We start from the raw sequence: 22,894 nt of genomic DNA, 5'->3' as shown, positions 1-22,894 counted from the left end.
GTTATTGAGTGATAGCCACTGGTGAGGATGCCATTATCACTTCTTCTGACAATTTGAATCTGAATGCTTTACTTTTCTCTGTGGATGCTGTACATTGATTTCCCTCCATCTGAACAGCTATTTCATGAGTTTAGTCAATAATTAGACTCTAGATGAATCTCTTTGTACGTGGATATGTTGATGAGTATGTGCAGGTCTTATCATCAGAATAAGTGTAAACACCTGTGTGAGCAGACCATATGTGCAGGGGCTTTAAGAAGTCCCAAAAATACATTTAATACCAAATAATACTGTGTCCAAAGTCCATGACACTACCATCTATATAAGAGACATTCAATCGTTTCCTCAATAGTTAGCAGTAAATTGACACACGTATCAATCACAATTTTGTGTCATTACTGTCATTACACAGTGTGACTTTAGTCAGTTTATTGATGTGAAAAACCATTGACAGTCTCAGAAAACTTTAACAACTATTTGTAAGACAGCAGGTTATGAACCTGTAGTTTGAATTTTGCAAGAAGGGAAAACTTGTTATTTACATTTGATTTACAGATTTTAACTTTACAAAAATCAAACCTTTGGCTGGCAGTTCAGTATGTACTACTGAATACAATGTTATTTATGAGCTCAGCTGTGAATTCAGCATTGAGGCATAGAAGTAAAATACTAAATGCAGTATGTAAAAGTGTCAGATCTTACCCCGAGCATCTTGTAGAGGTAGTGATACTGCTGTCCAGTGGAGTACAGCAGGAAGGTCTTCAGGAACAGCCAGGTGTTGGCTCCCAGCCACAGCACCTACACACACACACACACACACAGCACAGGATGTACAGTAGTCTAAGCTACAGCTTTATATTCACTGGCAGGGCATTGTCAACAAATTTTTTTAAAAACAAATACAAACAGCATATCTAGGACTACTGCTTTTGTTGGACTAATGGCCCCTAACTAAGCATTTCATATAACATTACATGTTGCAGGATTTGCATTTCAGCTTGTAACAAAATGTAAATGACCGGCAAATAACGGTTGCATTAGACAGTATGGATACAGCATGTTAAGTATAATACTCACTATTGCGCATTGACTAACTAAGGGACCTTTAATTTAATGTGTTAAATTGATTTTTCCTCAGCATTGAAGGTGATACAGAACTTTGTAAAATAATTTGCAAGTTATCTTGTTTTAAAAAAGTGTCGGAACAGCTCCTAAACAGGTAAAGCAAACAAATCTAACAGCCAACGATTTGAGCAAAGCCGAACAGCTTTAAAATCTCCTGACGAAAGTTTCCCCACCAGGACCAAGTGCTTTCCTCCCTCGTTGGCGAACCAGCTCCGCGCACACACAACCATGATGCCTTCACTGGCCCAGCAGCTGCCCAAACGTTTCAGCAAAAGCCTCGGTGTGGCCGAGAGGTGAAGACTCGTCCTCCCTGCAGCGGCAGCTCTGTCTCCGTCTGCCTGCCTGTGTGCAGACCGGCCGGTATCTGCTCCGTCCTCCCTGCACTGCGCCGCTCCTGTCTGCTCTGAGCGCAGTTTGACTTTTCATCCCCCAACAAGTCTCAGCGGTGAACAGCTCCGTCTGAAACACGACCGCATCTCTCCCTGGCTCCTTATCTCAGGTCGGTTTGCTCTGCGGCACGCCCGAGCGTCAAAAAGGCAGGCAAAACATCTTGAATAAAATGACATTGAGGCGAATAAAGTCAGCCAACAAACAGAGAGGGGAACAATAACACATCGCTCCACCGCTCCGCACTGCTCCTCTCTGACACTAGAGGGCGCCACAGCCTAACATGTCCGTGTGAAGTGCGCTGATAACTACTTTCATTAAAAGTTGATCACTTATTTCTGGTGAAAAGAAGGCTACTTACAATTTGGACTCAAATCAATTTATTAACATCTTACTATCACTTTCAATTGAAGATTTGATGATTACAACCTTTTGTTAATGACTTTATTAATGTTAATGGCATTGTTACTAGATTACCAACATGTTTAACTGCTTTATTACCCAGGTGTATGGGTATACACCTGCCAAAGGGATTTTCACAGCCAACCGACTCAAATTAGCTCGATTAGATCGATAGAGCAATACTAAATGATGTATTAATCATTAGTTATCACTTAGCAACCCATGAAGGATGCCCAATTAGAAAGTGGCATCAAAATGGTAAAAGCAGAAGCCTACTGCTACTACTGCTAATGCTTTGCAAGTGGTAATGGTTATTTAAAATTTCCGATATATGTGTTAATTTTTGACATTGCTATAGATTGCTAATGACATTGCTAATGATCTTTGGAGAAATGAGCCACATGACTGCACCTTTAAGCACTTCACATGTGCACCAAGTAGTACCGTCTCTCTGGCCTCTGAGTGCCACCTAGTGTCTTTCAGAGAAAATTTCAGTTGGACCAGAACTTTATCCTGAAATAAAGGACATTACAAACAGATGTGCATGTGCAAACATATGTGCATACACTGTAAATGATTTTTGTTGTTTTCACAGTAGTATTACTGTATTTCCAATAGTTTCTTACTGTATAAGTGGTGTACAGTATGTTACTGTACATCATGTTGTTTTCACAGTATTATTACCGTAATTTCAACAGTTTCCTACTGTAAAAGTGGTGTACAGTATGTTACTGTAGATTTTCAATGCATTCATACTAACTGACAGCGAAAACAACCACCAACCTCCATTTTGAAATGAAAGACTGTCTTGGATTTGACTCAACAATATTTAGTTTAACATCAGATATCATGAAACTGTTCTTGAAACTTTCTGATTAGACTCTTCCGGACTGGATGCGTTAAGCTGGCGCTTATGTTTTGTGTGATGTTTTACACAGACTCTTCGGTTGTAGCTCTCAGTGCGGGGAGTGCAGCTGTATGAGAGCGCAATTTCTAGAGCCTGTACTCGGGGATCGTCTGTCTGTCTGCTGACCTGGAAGCTGCTTCATCATTAATATCTGGTGAGTGGTGAAAGAAACAAAAAGTGCACTAACATAATATTAACGTTAGTCTAGATGAACTGCACGTGGCTATGACGTTCTGTAACGTATCTGGTAAATAGCCGCAGCTAACGTTAGCTAGCTAGGTTGGTGTAGCAAAGCTGTCCTGTTAGCCTGTCAATAAGTTAGAAGCTGATTAAATTAACGTTAATAGCTTAAACAAAATGCTTGATTTGCACATTTTATTTTATAAAGAAGATAGTATATTTAGGCTGAAGGCCAAAATTACCGGAACTTTCTATGTTATTTAATGGAGCTGTGAGTCTGACCTTGGGTGTTTGCATGTAACGTTAACATTAAAGTGAATTTATGTTTGCAGGCAGTCTTCTTGATTTTTATTTTAACTGGCTTTTCTGTTTTCTTATTTCCACAAGGCGGGAGCTGAGCGATATTGTGGGACCAAGACCATCTTCAGATTCCAACCTGTAAAACTGTGAGTCCATTATTACTAACTAACATAACGTTACCATGGCCCATTATTGTAGTACGGCCCACTAAACTTACTGGATATATTCACATTTAGTTAGGGATTTACTGGATTTGAGATACTCTGAACTTGGTTTTAGCCCCTTGCTATAACATGACAGCTAAAGATGAGCTTAAATACACTCACCTAAAGGATTATTAGGAACACCTGTTCAATTTCTCATTAATGCAATTATCTAATCAACCAATCACATGGCAGTTGCTTCAATGCATTTAGGGGTGTGGTCCTGGTCAAGACAATCTCCTGAACTCCAAACTGAATGTCAGAATGGGAAAGAAAGGTGATTTAAGCAATTTTGAGTGTGGCATGGTTGTTGGTGCCAGACGGGCCGGTCTGAGTATTTCACAATCTGCTCAGTTACTGGGATTTTCACGCACAACCATTTCTAGGGTTTACAAAGAATGGTGTGAAAAGGGAAAAACATCCAGTATGCGGCAGTCCTGTGGGTGAAAATGCCTTGTTGATGCTAGTGGTCAGAGGAGAATGGGCCGACTGATTCAAGCTGATAGAAGAGCAACTTTGTATGAAATAACCACTCGTTACAACCGAGGTATGCAGCAAAGCATTTGTGAAGCCACAACACGCACAACCTTGAGGCGGATGGGCTACAACAGTAGAAGACCCCACCGGGTACCACTCATCTCCACTACAAATAGGAAAAAGAGGCTACAATTTGCAAGAGCTCACCAAAATTGGACAGTTGAAGACTGGAAAAATGTTGCCTGGTCTGATGAGTCTCGATTTCTGTTAAGATATTCAGATGGTAGAGTCAGAATTTGGTGTAAACAGAATGAGAACATGGATCCATCATGCCTTGTTACCACTGTGCAGGCTGGTGGTGGTGGTGTAATGGGGTGGGGGATGTTTTCTTGGCACACTTTAGGCCCCTTAGTGCCAATTGGGCATCGTTTAAATGCCACGGCCTACCTGAGCATTGTTTCTGACCATGTCCATCCCTTTATGGCCACCATGTACCCATCCTCTGATGGCTACTTCCAGCAGGATAATGCACCATGTCACAAAGCTCGAATCATTTCAAATTGGTTTCTTGAACATGACAATGAGTTCACTGTACTAAAATGGCCCCCACAGTCACCAGATCTCAACCCAATAGAGCATCTTTGGGATGTGGTGGAACGGGAGCTTCGTGCCCTGGATGTGCATCCCACAAATCTCCATCAACTGCAAGATGCTATCCTATCAATATGGGCCAACATTTCTAAAGAATGCTTTCAGCACCTTGTTGAATCAATGCCACGTAGAATTAAGGCAGTTCTGAAGGCGAAAGGGGGTCAAACACAGTATTAGTATGGTGTTCCTAATAATCCTTTAGGTGAGTGTAGATATATAAAATGATTGCTTGTGGCAGCTTGTTGGTAATGCTTGAGTATAACAGACCTGTAATATGAGTTTAAGTTATGGTCTAAGAACGTTTAATTTATTATCCATCTTCAGAAAGTCTTAAATAATAATTGTGACTATCACCAAAAATTTGTGCCTTGGTCCTCTTGTCGCTAGAAGTGAGAGTAAAAGTGTCCAATTTTTCCATTGACTCCCATAGTAAAATTGGATAGGAAAAAGTCTCTGAAAATACTCCCACAGTATCTGTACTCTAACTTATAGATAGGAGGGTGATGATTACATTTTTCCTTGAATAAAAAAAGACTTAACAACACAGCACTCACAGAAGTCATGTACGTGTCCCATACTATGTATGTATACTATGTATACTATGAGTATTCTGATGGAGTCCACCGTACACCTAAATTCTCATTAAGTCACATTCAAAGGTATTGATTGTCTTGTGTAATCAGAGTGCAGAGCAGCCTTCATAGATTCACTCAAAGGTGTTTAGATAACGTGAGTTCTGCATTTTAGATGAATATCTGCCCCAGTGATTGATTTGTTGTGTTGTTGTTAATTTTTTTGCAGGACAATCACAACTGCTGTCACCACTGCCACTGCCCACTGCACTCGACCCTCACCTGTCTAACTTCACCAACATTACTTCTCCAATGCTGACATCCCCACCCAGAACACCTACAGTGAGAAATTGTTTTGTGAAGATTCTTTTGTGTATTGCAATGTGTCTTGACAGGATAACTGTAGCTTGGTTGAATGTTCAGCTAATTTTCTGGATTTTTGATTAGTTGTTACTTGTTATTTATTCTGATGATTTTTATGGAGAATGTCATGTTTAGCATGTGGGCAAGATGGTTGATGACCCATATGTTTTACTAGTTGGATGGAAAAACATCCGTTTCAGTATTTTCTTGTCTTCAACCTGGCTTTTCTAGTCTCTATGGCTAGTTATAGGGAAATATTTTCACAACAGATCTCTTTATATATGTGTGTGTTATTATGACTGGTTTGTTCTACTTGTGCAATAAACGATCTGCTTTTTGTGCAGTTAAGTCTTCAAATGTCCTTTTTCTTATTTTACATCAACAGCCATAAATAGCCATATTTTATTGGTTATACAGTAGTATTGGAAAAAAACAGTAAATACAGTAATATTTTCATAGCAGTATATTACTGTACTTTATTATACAGTATGCCAAAAAAGTAACGGTATAATACTGTACTTGAAACTAACAGTACATATACTGTACTTTATTTGACAGTATGCTCAACACTACTGTTGTTGGTTTTACAGTAATTTTACCGTAGAATGAAACTACTACAGCAACTACTGGATAATTGTTGCCAGTAAGTTACTGTTAATTCGACAATAAACATCTTACAGTGTATGACCTTAAATGTAGTTGCTATTTTCGAGTTTTTGATTATATCACTTGATCTTTATCAGCAAACGAATGAATTTACACTTCAATGTGGAAATACTTCCCTTGCCTGAGAAAAAATGCTCAATAAATAGCATAAGAGGTGGTTGTTGTACTGTGTTATGCTTGAATTTAATCATCACCCCAAGTCATTGTCATTTGCTCATCATCATGCAAAAGTATCATGTAAAAGTAATAAAATCCAGCATTAGCTTAGGAGAACTAATGTACCCAAACAACACAGATCAACCTCCCCTGCTGGTTTAAATAAGTTTTCTCTCCAGATAACAGTGTGTTAAGGACAAGGCAGAGCTGTGTCCTCCCCACATTCCTGAGGGCAGAGAGCCTCCTCCCCGCTTCACGCTCCAGTTCACCTCATGAAAGAGCCATCCTCCAGCCCACACAGCTGTTCACAGAACCAGGGGGGTCAAGCACGACAAGGGCCTGCGTGTTTATAGTGTGGGAAAATATATGTCCGACTATCAATAGCGATATACACTTACCAGTCATTTTATGGGGGATATTTTCTTGGCACACTTTGGGCCCCTTAGTACCAAATGAGCATTTTTTAAAGGCAACAGTGTGAAGTGAACCAAGTTTAATGAAGTGACTCATTCCATACCATTACATCCCCTTCTTTAACAAATAAAAGAAATGACAACATGACAGTCAAAGAATTGAGTCAAAGGGCCAGTGACAATTAAGAAGATTTATTTACAAGGTAATCCGATCGATCTAGGTTCTTCTGCAAAATATGGTGATGATTGGACAGAGGGGTTGTGCCAAATAAAATGGAGGCAAAAGATACAGCCAATCCAGACCTTACTGAGCTGCCACTAGAAACCAGAATATAAACAAAAAGGCTCTACTATCTCATCTAAAAAGAACTTAGCAAAACTTCCAATGGTGGCACCAACCTCTAAACTGGACAGAGTATGGTATGTGAGTGAAAAGTGCATAGGATACCTTCATCCAACCTCCTTCTACAAATTCAAACAATTCAAAGTCCACTCATACACAAAGCAGTAACTGCATCCGCATCAGCACATGAAAGACCACAAACTTATCAGGAAGTCTTCTTTTATTGCGGGCCTGGCATGTAAATTGGTTAACTTCTGAATGGCTGGACCAATGAGCTGCACGACCGGACTGCACAAGTGCAAGCCAATCACTTCATTAGCACCTGAAGAGAATGCAAGAGCAAACACAAGGTGGGGAGACAGAAAGCAGCAAGCAACAAACTAGGCCTGTTTGGCATGTAACATACTAACATGGCTTCTTCTGCCAGATTCATGTGAAACACTGTTTATTGTCTGTTGATTAGTTGAGCAGTTTTGATGACTTCCATTAGGTAGACTGAAGCTGCAGAAAATTAGTAAAGATGAAGCATGAAAGCAGATATGTATGGAAGCCTAGTTCTGCTAGTAAAGGGGAAAAAAGGAAAAGAGGAAAAGTTATATGTGATAGAAGTAAATATTCATCATGAGTCAGAATTATGAGATAGTGGATCAGGATACTATAGGATAGGTACTTCTGTTGTATCATGTCTAACTTTTAATGCATTTTTTCCTTGGTAGAAATCGGCTTCCATAGATGCATGAGTCTAATTTGATCCTTTTGTGTGTGTGTGTATGTATGTATGTATGTATGTGTATGTGTATGTGTATGTATGTGTGTATGTATATATATATATATGAAAACTTCTGCTGCAAGTGAAATGTGATTTCCTATCTACATGATTTTTACATCCAACTATTTCAGTACCAAGTTTACCGGTTCACGTGAATAGACAATACACATTATATACAGATGGGTCAAAAAGTATTTGAGTCCGCTCATGGGCCCACCTACTATTAAATGACTACAATCATTTTTGATTCTAGCATTCAACTGCAAGACACATTTTCCACATGAGCTGTGAAGATCTATCTGCTGATCCCATGTCACTCTGTAGAGAGTCATGCTTAACTCTTGACTCCTTTCTGCACTAAATTTAACGCCAACTTAATCATGCTTTTGCACAAACAAGCTGTCCTCATGGATGCCTGGCCTTCTTAGGTTGAGTAATAGTGAGTCAGCGCTGAAACAACCAAGGTACACAGTGCACAGTCATCTGTCTACTGGCCAAACATACCATTAATGACTAGCTCCCTCTTTGTATTCACACACACTCACCCCCACCCCACCCCCTGTCTCTCTCTCTTTCTCTCTCTCTCTCTCTGTGTCACTCTGTCTCGCTCTGCTATGCCCCCACCATGCACTACTTAAACAAATTGCTCTCTATCTCTGCAAGCGTGCTCTGCAGAGTCAGCTGCGTGTCCGTGTGTGGAAGCCTCTGGGACATACTGCTTTAACATGAGAAAGGAGAGCAGGTTGATTCGGTGGATCTGGTGGATTGTGGTTGTGGCAGCTTTGTTTTTTCTGGGCTTCGTCATAGGTAAGATAATACAACTGACACTGAACAGAAATCCAAAAGTGAAATAGACTGTAGTACCAACAATGAAAATAATGGTAGAGTTGGCCATGACAAGTGTATTTGTAAGTGAAGGCAGTAGCTGAAATACCTTCACAACACAAGGAGTACAATCACTGTTTTATTTAGAATTACTCATAAACGATCAAATCTACACAGTGCTGTTTAAGTTGATTCTTGCGTGTGCCTTGTGGTGTGTATGAGCTTAAGTTTGTCACTACTCTGACACCTTTCATGTCTGTCTGCTCACAGCAGGTTAACACATGCTGTCCATAACCACAACTCCATTCAAAATATAATTTCCAACATAATGGGAAGATTTTTTTAAGTTCTAACATAACTGTGCAACGGCTGACATATTTTACTTGTTTCCCCCTGCTCTGTCCGTATTATTGTAATTTATTCTTGGAAGGGGTACATTAAATCACGTCACAAAGCCATACAGGTTTGCTTTCCTTCTTGAGAGAACTAACACTGTTGTTGAACTGAGTGTCTTTATTGTGTCTGTGTGCTGTAGGCTGGTTTGCAAAGCCCTCACATGCAAACAATGTGAACAGCAGTGCTTCCAGCAAGTATTTGAAGGAGTTTCTGGATGAAATGCAGCCAGACCAGATCAGAGCGCATCTCAGGTAAAAAATTCTACTAACACGCTAAACTTGCCCTGTCTGTTAGTACAAGTAATCCAACTACACTACAGTGGTCTTCTTTCCAAAAAAAACCCAGATGTCTTGGAAAGGAAGAATGTTTAAGAAGAATGTCAACCACTTTTGTCCAGACTAAAATCTTGGATGCTAGCCATGAAATTTGGTATGGACTTTCCCACACAGGTCCACAAGGATATAAAGACTGAATGTCTCCTATATTTTCATGTAACAACCCCAAAACATTTCAGCAACAGTAACTAAATTCTTGACAGGATGCCTCAAAAACAAACCCTCATTGACCAAACCCTGCAGACTCGCCAGTCATTACAAAAGCATGCCTTGCAGCCAAACATTGTTCAAACCCACATAGTGTGCACATATAGACATACTGTAAACATCATAGCTTCAATGAAGAACTGGAATTAGCTGAACCACAAAACATGATGCTGTCAGATAGCCTGGAATAAGACGATAACATTAACACTGTTTAAGAGGAAATAAAAGAAGAAAACTGAGTGTCAAGGGGTTAACTGCACTTGCTGTTAGACTAAATGTTATAAACACTGTAAAAGTTAGCATGTTATCATGCTACGCTAAATGTCAGCATTTCTCATTAAAGTAACACATTTTGCTGAATGGACAGAAAACTGTAATGTGCGTTACAGCCTCACAGGGCTCACTCATGTGACTGTAGACTTCTAGGCCAAAAAGACATTTTGACATAAGAAATTAAAGTTAGAATAGTCTGGTATTCTGGTGTAGTGCATGTCTCTCTGTCAAGGCTTACTGGGAAACCAGAATAGAACAGAGCCATGGATAATGTTATTTCTGTGTGCTTTTCCTCCTGGATCATGCTGAGCTCAAGTGGAAAGAGACTTTATTGATGAAACTTTGCATGCAAGTACTAGGTTTTATATTTATTTTAAACAAACTCCTTTCCAAAACTACTTTCCAAAGCTCTTCTGGACATTCACACTTTGTGCATTCTGGCCACAGGTCAGCATTATTATTCTGTAAGTAACTGTTGATGTCCTCTACACAGGAAATTTACACGACTCCCCCACCTGGCTGGGACAGAGCAGAACCTGAGATATGCAGAACAGATCAAGAAAGAGTGGCTGGAGTTTGGACTGGACTCAGTGGAGATGGTGCCCTATGACGTCCTGTTGTCCTACCCCAACAAATCACAACCAAATTACATCTCAATAGTTGATCGGTTTGGCAATGAGGTACAGTATAGACACACAGAAAAAAAAAAAGACACTAGATATTGTTCATGAAACTTAGACCCACAACATCCAGTCAAATGCACACATAATGACATAAGATGAATACATAAAAAAATGTTTTCCAACATGTAATTTCAACCTTTCAACCTGTCTTGTAAAAAAAACTCTGTACTTGTTTCTGGTGCAATATAGCATTATGATGGCAGTCATACCCTGTGGAGAACCAGTTTATTACATGTTAAATTATTTAAAATGAACTGTTGCATGTTGTTGCAAATGGTAATGTGTTCACAACTTGTTTTTACCACTTTAAGCCCCACCCTCCTGGTGATCAAAATGTCAAAGGGATTGTGATTTTCTCACGCATATGAACAATAACACTAATCCACTGCAAACCCCTAACCATTTCTCAGTCTGTTTGGGGAGAAAACAAAGCTGCAGCGTGCAGGTGGAGATCACACGTACATTAAAAACACAGTCATATACTGCTCCAGGCCACCCTGCTGTTCGTCTTCCCCACACAACTGCAAGACTGTTCATTCCAAGTCCAAGGTCCTTTTATAGCCTTGTTGTGAGAAAAACCTCTTTATGTGTCTTATGGGTTAAGATTATGATACAACACAGAAAAAAAACAAAAAAACAAACCATGGTTTACTGCGCGGCCATATTAGGGCATGATGCTAAAATGAAATTACTAACTTCAATACAATCACGGTTTACATTTCAGCTAATTCAGTAATAAATTTCAGCTGATTCATTTTAGCAGCCATTCACTGAGCAGCACTCAGATCCCGAGGTGATGGCCTGACACGCAGGATAATCTGGTGAAACTACACACAAAGTAGATACTGAAAGTCTATTTTCCAGCTGCCAGCAGAACAGGATCAACTGGAATCTGCATATCTGTCGTTTTGGTATAGAGGACCAATAATGGGATCATTTCTGAGCATTGGAAGCATTTAGATCCTTAACTTAAGCAAAATTACAAATACCACATTGTAAAAATACTCTATTACAAGTAAAAGTCCTTCATTTAAAACATTAGTCACTTACTTAAGTCAACATACGCAACCATAATCACTTAAAGCACTTAATGCACTTAAAGTATAAGATAAAAGTACTGTACTGTGACTGTAGCAGCATTTTACTGTGGCAGTTGGTTGATGCGGAGCTAATCTTTAACTAGTTTATATAAGGCTGCAACTAATGATTATTTTCATTATGGATTATTCTGCTGACTGTGTTGTTGATTGATTGATTGGTTTGTAAAACTTCAGAAGATAGTAACAATCACCCAGAGCCCACTGTGATACCTTCGTATTGCTTGTTTTGTCTAACTACTGGACACACTAGAAACATACAAACTAAAATGATTAGTATAATTACAAGGGTAAGTAGTAAATGCTCACATCTGACAAGCTGGAACCATGAAATGTGTGGCATTTTAGCATGAAAAATTAATTAAATTATTATCAAAAGTAATTTCTCAACTAATATTCTACCAATAGACTAATTGTTATTTCCATTTCTAATTTTATATGCTGTTGGATAGTTCAGTCTATGACAAAACATCATGTTTCATCAACTCTTTATGTGTTTTGCATGTAAAATTTGTAACTATAGCAGTCAGATAAATGAGTGATAAGTATAATATTTCTTTTTAAAATGTTGGAGAGATGTATGAAGTAACATGAAATATTAAATACTGAAGTGAAGTACAAAGACTTTAAATTTGTACTCAGTTATAGTTATATTCCACCTCTGCTTTTTTCCCAGAGTTGACATTTCAAAGCATTTACTTTAGAGAATAAATGGCTTTCTCATCAATATTTCATTTAACTTTGTTTCACCTCATCTCATCTTTCTTTCACAGGTTTTTAATACTTCCTTAGCTGAGCCAGTTCCAGAGGGTTATGAAGATGTTTCTAACATTGTGCCTCCATACAGTGCCTTCTCTGCAAAAGGACAACCTGAGGTACACAAATGCACACACGCAAACAACCTTATCGTACTGACAAGAACAATAATATCTTCTCACTGCAGTAGTAAAAATAGTTAACATGGACTTTAAACATTACCCATTCCCATCCTCACATGTCTGATAAAACACATGAAAAGGCACCTAAGATGTCTCTTGTTTCTTTCTCTCCAGGGGGATTTGGTGTATGTGAATTATGGTCGTACGGAAGACTTTTTTCAGCTTGAGAGAGAGATGGGCATCAACGTAACAGGGATGATTGTCATTGTCAGATATGGGAAAATATTCAGAGGTAATAAGGTAGGAAAAACTCTTGGACACAACTCCACATGAAAAACCCTGATGAAGGATTTCTGTCAGTCACTGTGTGCTGTAATTAAAATGCACTGAAAGCTTACATCTTAAAAGCAGCTGAAGTGGATTGCTTGCTTTAAAACAACCTTGGTTCAGATGGTTAAAGTGCTGGTGAACCTTGATCTTCTCCAGCTCATGTAGGAATTTTCAATTCTGATCTGTAGTAGTGGTGCACAATTAATTCATCACACTGTAGCATTTCAAAATATTTTTTCACCTATCTTTTAGTATTCAACACATTTCATCAATGTCAAATCCGTCATCACTGTTTTGTGGTCAACACAGATTACAAGGGCAACAATAAATACACTTTTGCACACCATCCAAATGACAAATGCTCTCATGCTCTCTGTTGCTCCACCAGGTGAAGAATGCCATGTTAGTCGGTGCAAAGGGGATCATTATGTTCTCAGACCCAGCAGATTACTGGGCTGCCGGAGTCCAGGTAGAGTATTCTGCCTCATTTTAACTAGAGTATTGTTTTGTTAAGATTTGGATTATGAAATTGTGTGTTTGTGTGTGTAACAGTGGTAGAGACTGGATATGTTTTGGACAGTACTGACACTATGATTTCCCTTGAAACTGTAAATTTTATCAATGGCAGAATACAATCTGAGTATTCAAATCAAGCATTTTAACTGTGTGTGTGTGTGTGTGTGTGTGTGTGTGTGTGCGCGCGCCAGCCCTACCCTGATGGCTGGAATCTACCTGGTGGAGGAGCTCAAAGAGGAAATGTTCTCAACCTGAATGGAGCAGGAGACCCACTCACACCAGGGTACCCTGCTAAAGGTGTGTATCTCTTTGTCTTCGTACTTGCTTTAGAGCCTGTATGTTATGTGTTAGTTTATCTAACATAGTCTTGTTTTACAGAATATACCTACAGATTCAGCCTTGACGCTGGAGTGGGACTCCCCAAGATTCCTGTGCATCCAATTGGCTTCCAAGATGCAGTTCACCTGCTGAGGTCAGAAAATTTTTTCCTCTCTTCTCTTTTCCACACTTTCCACAGTGTTTTTTTTTCCTAAAGAAAAATGCAGTCATTCAGTGCACAACTATTTTATAAAGTCTGCTAAAATGCTGACAATTAGTGGTCACCTTATTTTAGCATGTTAGCACAAAGTACCACTGAGGCTAATGGGAATTTGTTTTGGTATGTGGCTAAAAAGCAGTATTGGACATGTTTTAAAAACTGACCTAATGGTGACGCCAAATGAAAAGTCAGGGGACTAGCAAAGTTACTACAATTCACCCTGTGGGAGACATGAAAGTATTTAGTCAAATTTCATGGCAATCCATCTAAAAGTTGTTAAGATATACCATTCTGGACCAAAGTGGTGGGCCAACTTGCAGACTGATATTGCCCTCCCTGGAGTTACACAGCATTTTTAATGGGGTCCTTAAATAAAATTGGCAACTGATTTGTAGTATTTACAGAATATGTGAATTATTTACCATTCAACAGGAAAATGGGAGGACAGATTCCACCCAACAACTGGAAAGGAGCTCTGGATGTCTCCTACAGGATTGGTCCAGGCTTTACGGATGACTTCAAGAGCCAGTAAGTGCTTACATCAAGCTCTTTCCATGACCAGTGTCATAGTGATCACTTCACCTTGTGATAATGTGATTCTCCCATCCACTTACTTTTTTACAGTAAAACTCTATTCTCTCCAGTTGATGGTCTCTGCGGCTTCATTGCTGTCTTGACTCTAGCATTTGAATTGTTTCTCCCCTTTTGTTGCTCTTTTTCTCTTGCTCAGCTTTAATGACCCAGTGGCATGTAGCCAACTAAAGTACAATGGAGGCCCTTGTAACTGAATTTTAATGTGCAAAACACTAAAGGACTTCTTCTGGCCTTTGAGAGGATTAGATCTCTATTCCCTTCCCTCCTGATCGCTCTTCTTTTGTTTGTCTATCTGTGTCTGCAAGGGTGTCACTTTGTGTTGAAAAGTGGCAGGGACATAAGGGCTCAGATTAGGGGCGTGATTATGCATGAGAATAAGACGGGAATATTTTTAACACTATTTTCAAGAAATATTAAATGTGGGAAAACATGAGCGGGGATTCTGGGGGTCCTCCCCCAGAAAATTGGAGCATTAAACACTTGATTTCCTGCTTTCTGGAGACATTTTCTGCTCCTGAATTGGAGCAGAAAATGACATATCAACATATCATATATAAGTAAGTGGTCGACATATCTCTATTTATATAAAGGGAAACAAAAAAATCAGCTGGCAGTGGACAATTCATGAATATAAAAATCTAAAAGAATGTAATGCAGTAATCAGTTGCTTGTTTTTTTTAGCTTTAAGTTACTTTTTTTGGACAATGCACATTTGTTTCTTCTATATTTAAATTGCATTGCATGTTTTCTTATTGTGCAAATAAACCTATCTCAAAGGGTTTTCATTTGTTAGTTAACATTTCGGGGTGCAAGCTATTTTTCAGAACATTTTAAAAAATGCTTTCAAAAAGTGATGGAGACAAAATCAGCCACCTCAAAATGTGGTGGGGACATGTCCCCAGCATTCCTGGTGTAAATGACACCTATGTGTGTCTGTCTTTGCATGGGATAAACACAATGAACATACTGCTATGTATGCAATCACAAATAGAAAAACACACATTCTTTTGTGAATTTTATAACCGTTTTCTGCTTTTTATTCCCAAATTCTGCTCTCATTAGTCATTTACTGTTAAACCTAACTTATTGATCTGTTTCTCCCCTCTCTCTTTGTTTGTGTGTGTATCTCTGTCTCCCCTGTGTGTATCACCCCTTCCTTTAATCTGTCTGTCTCAGGAAAGTGCGGATGAACATCTACACTGACAACCAGGTAACCAGGATCTACAACGTCATTGGCAGAATTAGAGGAGCTCTGGAGCCAGGTACAGCAACCCAACCTGCTCTAATCCTTCTTTAAATCCTTCTTTTCAATGCTGCAGCTTAAATCAAGGAATACATTGTATTAGTCCTGTAAGTAAGTGCCTGTTTTTGGTATAAACGTTTTGTGAAAGAATTAGCCACATGGTGGCATTTCTATGAGAAGACATTTTAACTAACTGTATAAAATTGGGAAAAATACATTTTCATTATTTGTCTCTTTGTCTGATTCCTCCGTCAACATGCATTGTTGGCTCTGTGTGTTTGTGTATGTGTGTGTTTAGACAGGTATGTGATTCTGGGAGGACATCGGGATGCCTGGGTGTTTGGAGGAATTGATCCCATGTCTGGTGTTGCAGTCGTCCACGAAACAGTCAGGAGCGCTGGCAGGCTGCTCAGTAAAGGTACGTCTTAGCGAGTGCGTCAGTACTGTGTGTGTGTGTGTGTGTATATGTGTGTTTGTCCTCAGAAAGGGTCGTTCCCAAAATGTATGTTCTGATCTGGTGTCCTTACAATACCACGCAAAGACAAGGAGGTGTGTTTGTGTGTGTGTGCAGGTTGGAGGCCTAGGAGAACTATAATATTTGCCAGCTGGGATGCAGAGGAGTTTGGACTGCTGGGATCTACAGAATGGGCAGAGGTATTCATACACCAACCCATACGTGCTTCCACACTTGCACAAGCACGCGAAGACACACGCACACAAACACACACAGACATACACTGATCACACATTACCCTTCTCAACAGGATAATGCTAAGCTGCTGCAGGAGAGAGCTGTGGCCTACATCAATGCAGACTCTGCCATTGAGGGTGAGTGTGTTTGTTTTTACAGCTCAATATTCTCAATGCATTAAAGACGAGTGTTGAGGCTGAATTGGTTTTGATATGGCTTGTGTTTGTGGCTATCTATTTGAATTCCAGGCATGTACACATTGAGGGTTGACTGCACTCCGTCTTTACACACTTTGGTTTACGATCTCACTAAGCCAGGTGAGCAGGTTAATGCACACAAAAGGAATGGTACATCTAAAATACATTTCAGTAAATTAGTTTTATCTTTCATGTTAATTGTTATGTTGTATTCATATTTCCTCCCTGTCTTTCTCTCTGTCTTGTTTGCATGTAGATAGCCAGTCCAGAAGAGGAAGAGGTAGGAGTTTCTCTGTACGAGAGTTGGCATAAGAGGGATAACTGGACGAATGACCGTGATGCACCCAGGTACAAAACCTCACAATCTGATGCTTCTTTGGGTCAGAGCCAGGGTGTACACAAACTAACAACAAAACCTGAACAACAACAATAAAACACACACAAGAACAAGCTTCAGCAGCCACAATAGCATTGCTGCAATCAGAAGTTAGTAGAGGAAAGAACAAGATGCACGTCACAGGTGAAGATTATTAATTCTCCAATATAAATTTTGCAGTTTGGACACACAATGTGAAGATGTGTAACTATTGAAAGGCCTCAACTCTACCATCACCTGTCTCTGTGTGGCCGTGTGTTGGGTTTAAAACAAATTTCAAATGTAAAGTGTCAGTCTTAGCTAATCAATTAAACAATATAGAATTAATTAAACAAATCTCAAACAAATCAGTCTGTCCTTCACTCTTGTGTAGGATAAGTAAACTCGGGTCAGGCAGTGATTTTGAAGCCTATTTTATCCGTCTGGGAATTGCTGCAGGCAGAGCCAGATACACCAAGAACAAGGTGAGACATGTTGCATAAACATAACTAATTTTATTAATATTAAGATATATTGCTATAAGGTTACTGTGTGCCTTCAAGGACTCCAGTGTCCTCTGTGTGTTTGTGTGCATTCAGAAAACAGAGCGGTACAGCAGTTATCCAGTCTATCACAGTGTGTATGAAACCTTTGAGATAGTGCAGAAGTTTTACGACCCCTCCTTCAAGAGACTTCGGGCGGTGGCCCAGGTGAGAGGCGGACTCATCTTCCAATTGGCCGATTCCCAGGTCCTTCCTCTTGATGTCAATGAATATGCAGACTCACTGAGGAAGTACGCACAGAGCATCGCACAGTTGGCACAGAAGCACCCAGAGGAGATGAAGATGTTTGATGTGTCGTTTGGTGAGTTGACTTTGGTCCCTGTGTGTTCAGACTACGATAACTTAAATAGTAAGTTAAAGTATTTATTTGCATTTCATTTTTTTCCTCTACATTTTCAGATTCCTTGTTTTCTGCTGTAGAGAACATGACCTTTGCATCCAGGGACTTCCATGAGCGCCTGCAGGCTCTCAACAGAGCAGAGTAAGAGAATGTTTAACAGTTTATACAGTTAGATCCAAACAAATGCTTAAAGAGGTGGTATTGTGCTTTTTGGGTTTTTCCTCCCCTTTATTGAGTTATATACCTTTTTTGTGCAGGTAATAGGTTTGCAAAGTGAAAAAGCCCAAAGGGAGTTCCCATCTCCCACAGAAAACTCTGCTCTGAACTGCCTGAAAACAGCTCATTTGTAGTCCAGCCGTTTCCCTTTCATCCCTGTGACGTCACAGGGATGAAAGCTAAATGCGCCTCATAACGCTCGCCAAGCAGCTACTCCGACACGCCCTCAAAAACACCGGTGGAAAAACACTGAGCTGCAGCACAAACTTCTCTCCCTTCCAAACACTAGCTACCCTCCAGGCAGTCAATGGACTGTGATGTAGAGACAGAACTCCGTTAAAACTTTATGGATGAAAGATAAATTTGTTACAGATTAATAACTCACCACTCTGAAACTCTTGCTCCAGCTGTACATGTTTCGGAGCTGGTCGGCAACATGTACAGCTGAAATGAAGCTTCACATTGGCCCGCCCTTTACTGCTTCTGATTGGCTAGTAGTCCTTAACTGCGCATGTGCAGCTCCCAACAAAGATCATTTAGAGACAAGATGTATCACTCCATAGCTAAAACGAAGTGTTCAACACACAGGGTGAAAAGAGGAGCTGCAGCAATGTGCAGTATGACAAAAAATATGGTGTTTTTTTGAAAATTAAACCATGTAAACCTGTTCTGGTACAACCACTAAATAGGATTTTGAACCTGAAAATGAGCATAATACCCCCTCTTTAAATATATTGGTGTGTATGCTGTAGTTTCTATATGCTTTGAAACATACACAAAGGTGCACCAAAACAACAGCTCTGCCATAAATTCTTCATTCACAAAGTTGATTATAAAATGTGTAAATTAAATTATGTGTATTACTGATGTCTTAATTAAAGGTGGTGTTGTACTGGACAACATTGTATTGAGTAGTGTTTCTAATTTATTTTCTGTCCTCCCAGTTCATTAAGGGAGCCAGAATATTAGAAACACATATCAGTATAATGCAGTCCATTATTTTATTTTATCTATTTATTGGATTATTTAACGGATACAGTGCACATTAATAAACATCGCTGTAAATGCGCTGGAGTTAGCCAAGAGGTCATTTTTCATCTGTAGTCCCTGGACAGATGTTACACAGCTATCCTTAAAAAGAATATAAGATTAAAATTTCAAAGTACAACACCACCACAAGTTATGACCTCAGTGCTAAAGCATAATTGAATATAAGTGTCCAAAAACCTCAACATTATAGACATCATAAAAGTAGACTTTATGACAGAATAAAGTGGCCCCTGAGTGTGTGTTGAGTGTAGTCAAGTGTGTCTGAAAGGCAACTGGATGTCCAATGGCAATGTGTGTGTGTGTGTGTGTGTGTGTGTGTGTGTGTGTGTCTCAGTCCTCTGCAGGTACGTGTCATGAATGATCAGCTCATGTATCTGGAGAGAGCCTTCATAGACCCCCTGGGCTTACCTGGCAGACCCTTCTACAGGTTACTCACACACACTCACACACGTAACACAGTTTCCATTTGGTTTATGTCCCTTAACGGGAGCAGCATGAACCAGTCGAGCACATGACCACTAAATAGCCCTGTGGTGTGTTTATGGCTTTGAATGGTCAGCACGATTTATGCCAGGATCACTGGATTCAACAGTTAACTAAATATTTTCTACTTGCATGTCTTATATATCATCGATATCTGTAGCTCTGCAGTATCCCCATAACTAATGTCAATTCACAAACATTTCTACTTCGACCAGAGTGAATCTTTTATTAATTTTACTTTTATATTCCATAAACTGAGAAAACAGATGAGAAAAGTCTGAAGAATAACCATTTTTAGAAGAAGATATTGGTTTTATTTCTAGTTTCAATGTCGTTGATTATCTCATAATTGCTTAGAAATGATTAATAACCTTTTTCCCAGCACACATTTTGTCAGCAGGAAAAGCACAGGTGTTACTGATGACTTTAACAAGGGCTCTGTTTTATTCAAGTGTCACAGTAGGTCAAGACAGTGAACCTGCATGCGCAAAACCAAAACCCTGAAACTGAAGCACCTAAATGAAATTCAGCAATCAATAATTAGTGTGAATGTCAGATATTGTCCACCATGTTTGTTTTTGTAGTTCCCATCTTTTTCTTTCTCTCTCTCTCTCTCTCTTTTTCTCTCACACACCCACACACACCAACTTTTAATTTAAGCATGGTCTGTTTTATCAGCAGACCTAGTTTTGGCAGCTGACTCAAAGCAGACTGTGGGGTAGGCTTGTGTATCCTATGAGAGGTGACGATAAAGACACTGATTCTCCAGCAAAACAATGCAGTCTTATGTACCTCAGAGGTTAGAGTAATATCCTTTAAACTGTGTTGTCAGTTCTATTACACCGTATCTGTGAAATTTTAAATTCCCTTATTCAACCTATTATACATTTTCCACACTAAAAAAATAATGGCTCTAAAATCCTTCCGTTGTCTTAATCTGATGCATTTTTAAACCCTTTCTGGATATTTTAGCTTCCCTACTTATCTGAGTTGTTTTGTTTTCTACAGATTGATCTCATCCTGTCTATTTATACATATTTCCAAATATATATTATATAAAACTATTTAAAAAAAAGGAGTTTGACAATCATACTGGATACCTGTGGAGTGCCCCCCCCCCCCTTTACTCCTCACACTTTTGAGCTTCTCTTAAAAATCCCACACAATAAATATTGAATCTGTAATATCTCCAGTACGGTCCTTAACATAACACTCTTCCTCTTCTCTGTTTCAGGCATGTGATTTTTGCTCCCAGCAGCCATAACAAATATGCTGGGGAGTCTTTCCCTGGGATCTATGATGCATTGTTTGACATCGAGAACTCAGCTGACCCAGAGAAGTCCTGGGAGGAAGTCAAGCGTCAAATCAGCATTGCAGCATTCACCGTTCACGCTGCTGCCATGACTCTAACACCACCAGCATGAAGCACACGCAGTCTAAAGTCATGTGACTGAGCTATCTGTTCACACTTATGTTATAACACCAGAATGTGAAGAGAGAGAATACACTTCCTGTAACACATGCAGAGATGGACAATCACTGTTATCTGAACCTGTCATGTTCCAGGAACGTCCAGAGCTCAGTAATACAGTGAATCTCTGGGCGCCATCACCATATATAAAAATTACAAAACTGTCTTTTTACTCTTAAATTCTAATTTGTTATGTGGCTTCAGTAAAGTAATATATGTTTTTTTTGCTGTTTTGTAATAATTCAATCAGAAATGAATCCATTCTTTACATGTGGGCTGAAAACAGCTGATATGTTGTGCATGTAATATGTAAAAATGTGACATGTGACTGAAATGTTTTATTTTCATCCATGCTGTGATTTTTTTTCTTTAATTTCCTTGAAGACACAGTACTTTTGCACACACCCAAAAACATATAATGTTAAGCCTGAATGAACAGGTTAGTGGTAAAAGTTATAATCTTTAAAATGTTCATGTTGTGAACTGAACAGTTTGAAGCTGCCTTTGTGCAACAAAGACTTGCCTTAACAAGAATGTTTTTGTAATTTATTTTGTGACCTCCAAGGACTCTTTAACAGGCTGAATAAAAAAAGAGTAACTGAATGCAAGCTAAAATACACAGTGCACATCGTCCAGTCCAGAAACATTTATTTCACTATTGAACAACGTTAACCAATTTAAGAGATGCAAAAAACACACTGAAAAGTGTGCCCTGGTCCTTATGTCTACACTGGATAGATGAACCAGCCAATAAGACCGAATGATATGCCTCACCACCATTGCATTAAAGCTACAATATGTTGCCAATATTACTGACTGTGACAGAGTCATGATGACTCGAGTCATCAGTTGACAGCAAGAGGTCTCACCATGCGCAATGAGACAGGAGGCAATCTGCTCAGAAAAAGACGAGCCGAGGAGGGACACTAGTGAGGTTCTAGATGGCTCTGTATGTTTGGCCTCTTCCTGTTGTTGACCCTGTAAGAGGGAGAGCAGGTCGAGGGGGCCCAATGTGATCGCCTCTGCCTTCTTAAGAGATACCTCTATCTTTGCCGCAATCAGTTTCACTAATATTCTGTTCACCTTCACAGCCTGACAGAATGAATAAAAATGCATGCTCTTTGTCTTTTATGGTTCTCTACCCACTTAGTGTAGTTTATTGTGGAACAAATGAAAAAGCCTGTTTGCTCATGTAATATTTATTAATTATACATAATCCACGATGCAGATACGTCTAATCTGTTGTCTAGGATCTGTCTTTTGTGCGTCTTCAGTTTTTTGGGGGGGTGTTTTTGGTAAAAGGTTTGTAAGAATGTGAAGCCTTTTAAATACACAAAACTTGTCACAAGTTCAAGGGTGTAGAATTTAGGGATAATACAGGGACATGTCCTTACCATTATCCAGTGACAACAGAATTGTCCTATAGCAATATAACAGATCTTGTTCTCTACTATAAGCCAATGCATTTTATTTTTGAAAGAGCATGTCCTCTCACCTTTTTCAGACCCTCAGAAACTTTATTTTAAAAATTCTCATAAAATATGCTCCCTTGCATAGGTTTATAACTAATGATTGCTTTCTACTAGCCAAGAGCAATGCAAGGCAGGGGCAGGCAACTAGCCAACTGTGACCTAAATGGCTGGCTGTGGCTTGGCTGTGCAGCTTGAGTCTGGCTTACTGCAGTTCAGTTAACACTCAA

General features: G+C 39.4%; 2 protein-coding genes and 1 long non-coding RNA gene across 3 annotated transcripts in view; 2 read left to right on the top strand and 1 right to left on the bottom strand.

Annotated features, from left to right (window-relative positions):
* Positions 1-1,683, bottom strand: part of LOC119883399 (NADPH oxidase 4) — a 31,682-nt gene extending 29,999 nt beyond the window's left edge. The window contains exons 1-2 of the mRNA XM_038694026.1: positions 1,299-1,683; positions 703-798 (exon numbers count right to left, since the gene is read on the bottom strand). Coding sequence (XP_038549954.1) covers positions 703-798; positions 1,299-1,355 — 153 coding nt within the window. The 5' untranslated portion in view covers positions 1,356-1,683. The remainder of the gene's footprint in view (positions 1-702; positions 799-1,298) is intronic.
* Positions 1,684-1,784: 101 nt separating this feature from the next.
* Positions 1,785-5,924, top strand: LOC119883401. Its single transcript, XR_005440635.1, has 3 exons — positions 1,785-2,975; positions 3,389-3,447; positions 5,434-5,924. It is a non-coding gene; the product is annotated as an uncharacterized LOC119883401 (long non-coding RNA).
* Positions 5,925-8,567: 2,643 nt separating this feature from the next.
* On the top strand, positions 8,568-22,334 carry naalad2 (N-acetylated alpha-linked acidic dipeptidase 2). Its single transcript, XM_038693819.1, has 20 exons — positions 8,568-8,721; positions 9,275-9,386; positions 10,444-10,630; positions 12,504-12,605; positions 12,783-12,908; positions 13,327-13,407; positions 13,646-13,751; positions 13,833-13,926; positions 14,425-14,520; positions 15,763-15,848; positions 16,128-16,247; positions 16,401-16,483; positions 16,594-16,657; positions 16,769-16,834; positions 16,972-17,065; positions 17,467-17,557; positions 17,672-17,936; positions 18,035-18,116; positions 19,576-19,668; positions 20,959-22,334. Exons 1-20 carry the CDS (start codon positions 8,640-8,642, stop codon positions 21,146-21,148), a joined length of 2,220 nt encoding a protein of 739 aa, XP_038549747.1. The 5' UTR covers positions 8,568-8,639; the 3' UTR covers positions 21,149-22,334.
* The last annotated feature ends 560 nt before the right edge of the window (positions 22,335-22,894 follow it).

The sequence above is a fragment of the Micropterus salmoides genome, unplaced genomic scaffold, assembly GCF_014851395.1.
Source record: "Micropterus salmoides isolate LMB-PRFRI ecotype aquatic unplaced genomic scaffold, ASM1485139v1 Ms_hic_scaffold_3, whole genome shotgun sequence".
In the NCBI taxonomy this organism is placed as follows: domain Eukaryota; kingdom Metazoa; phylum Chordata; class Actinopteri; order Centrarchiformes; family Centrarchidae; genus Micropterus; species Micropterus salmoides.
The sequence above is the reverse complement of the archived record's forward strand: the minus strand, read 5'-3'. Positions and strand labels throughout refer to the sequence as shown.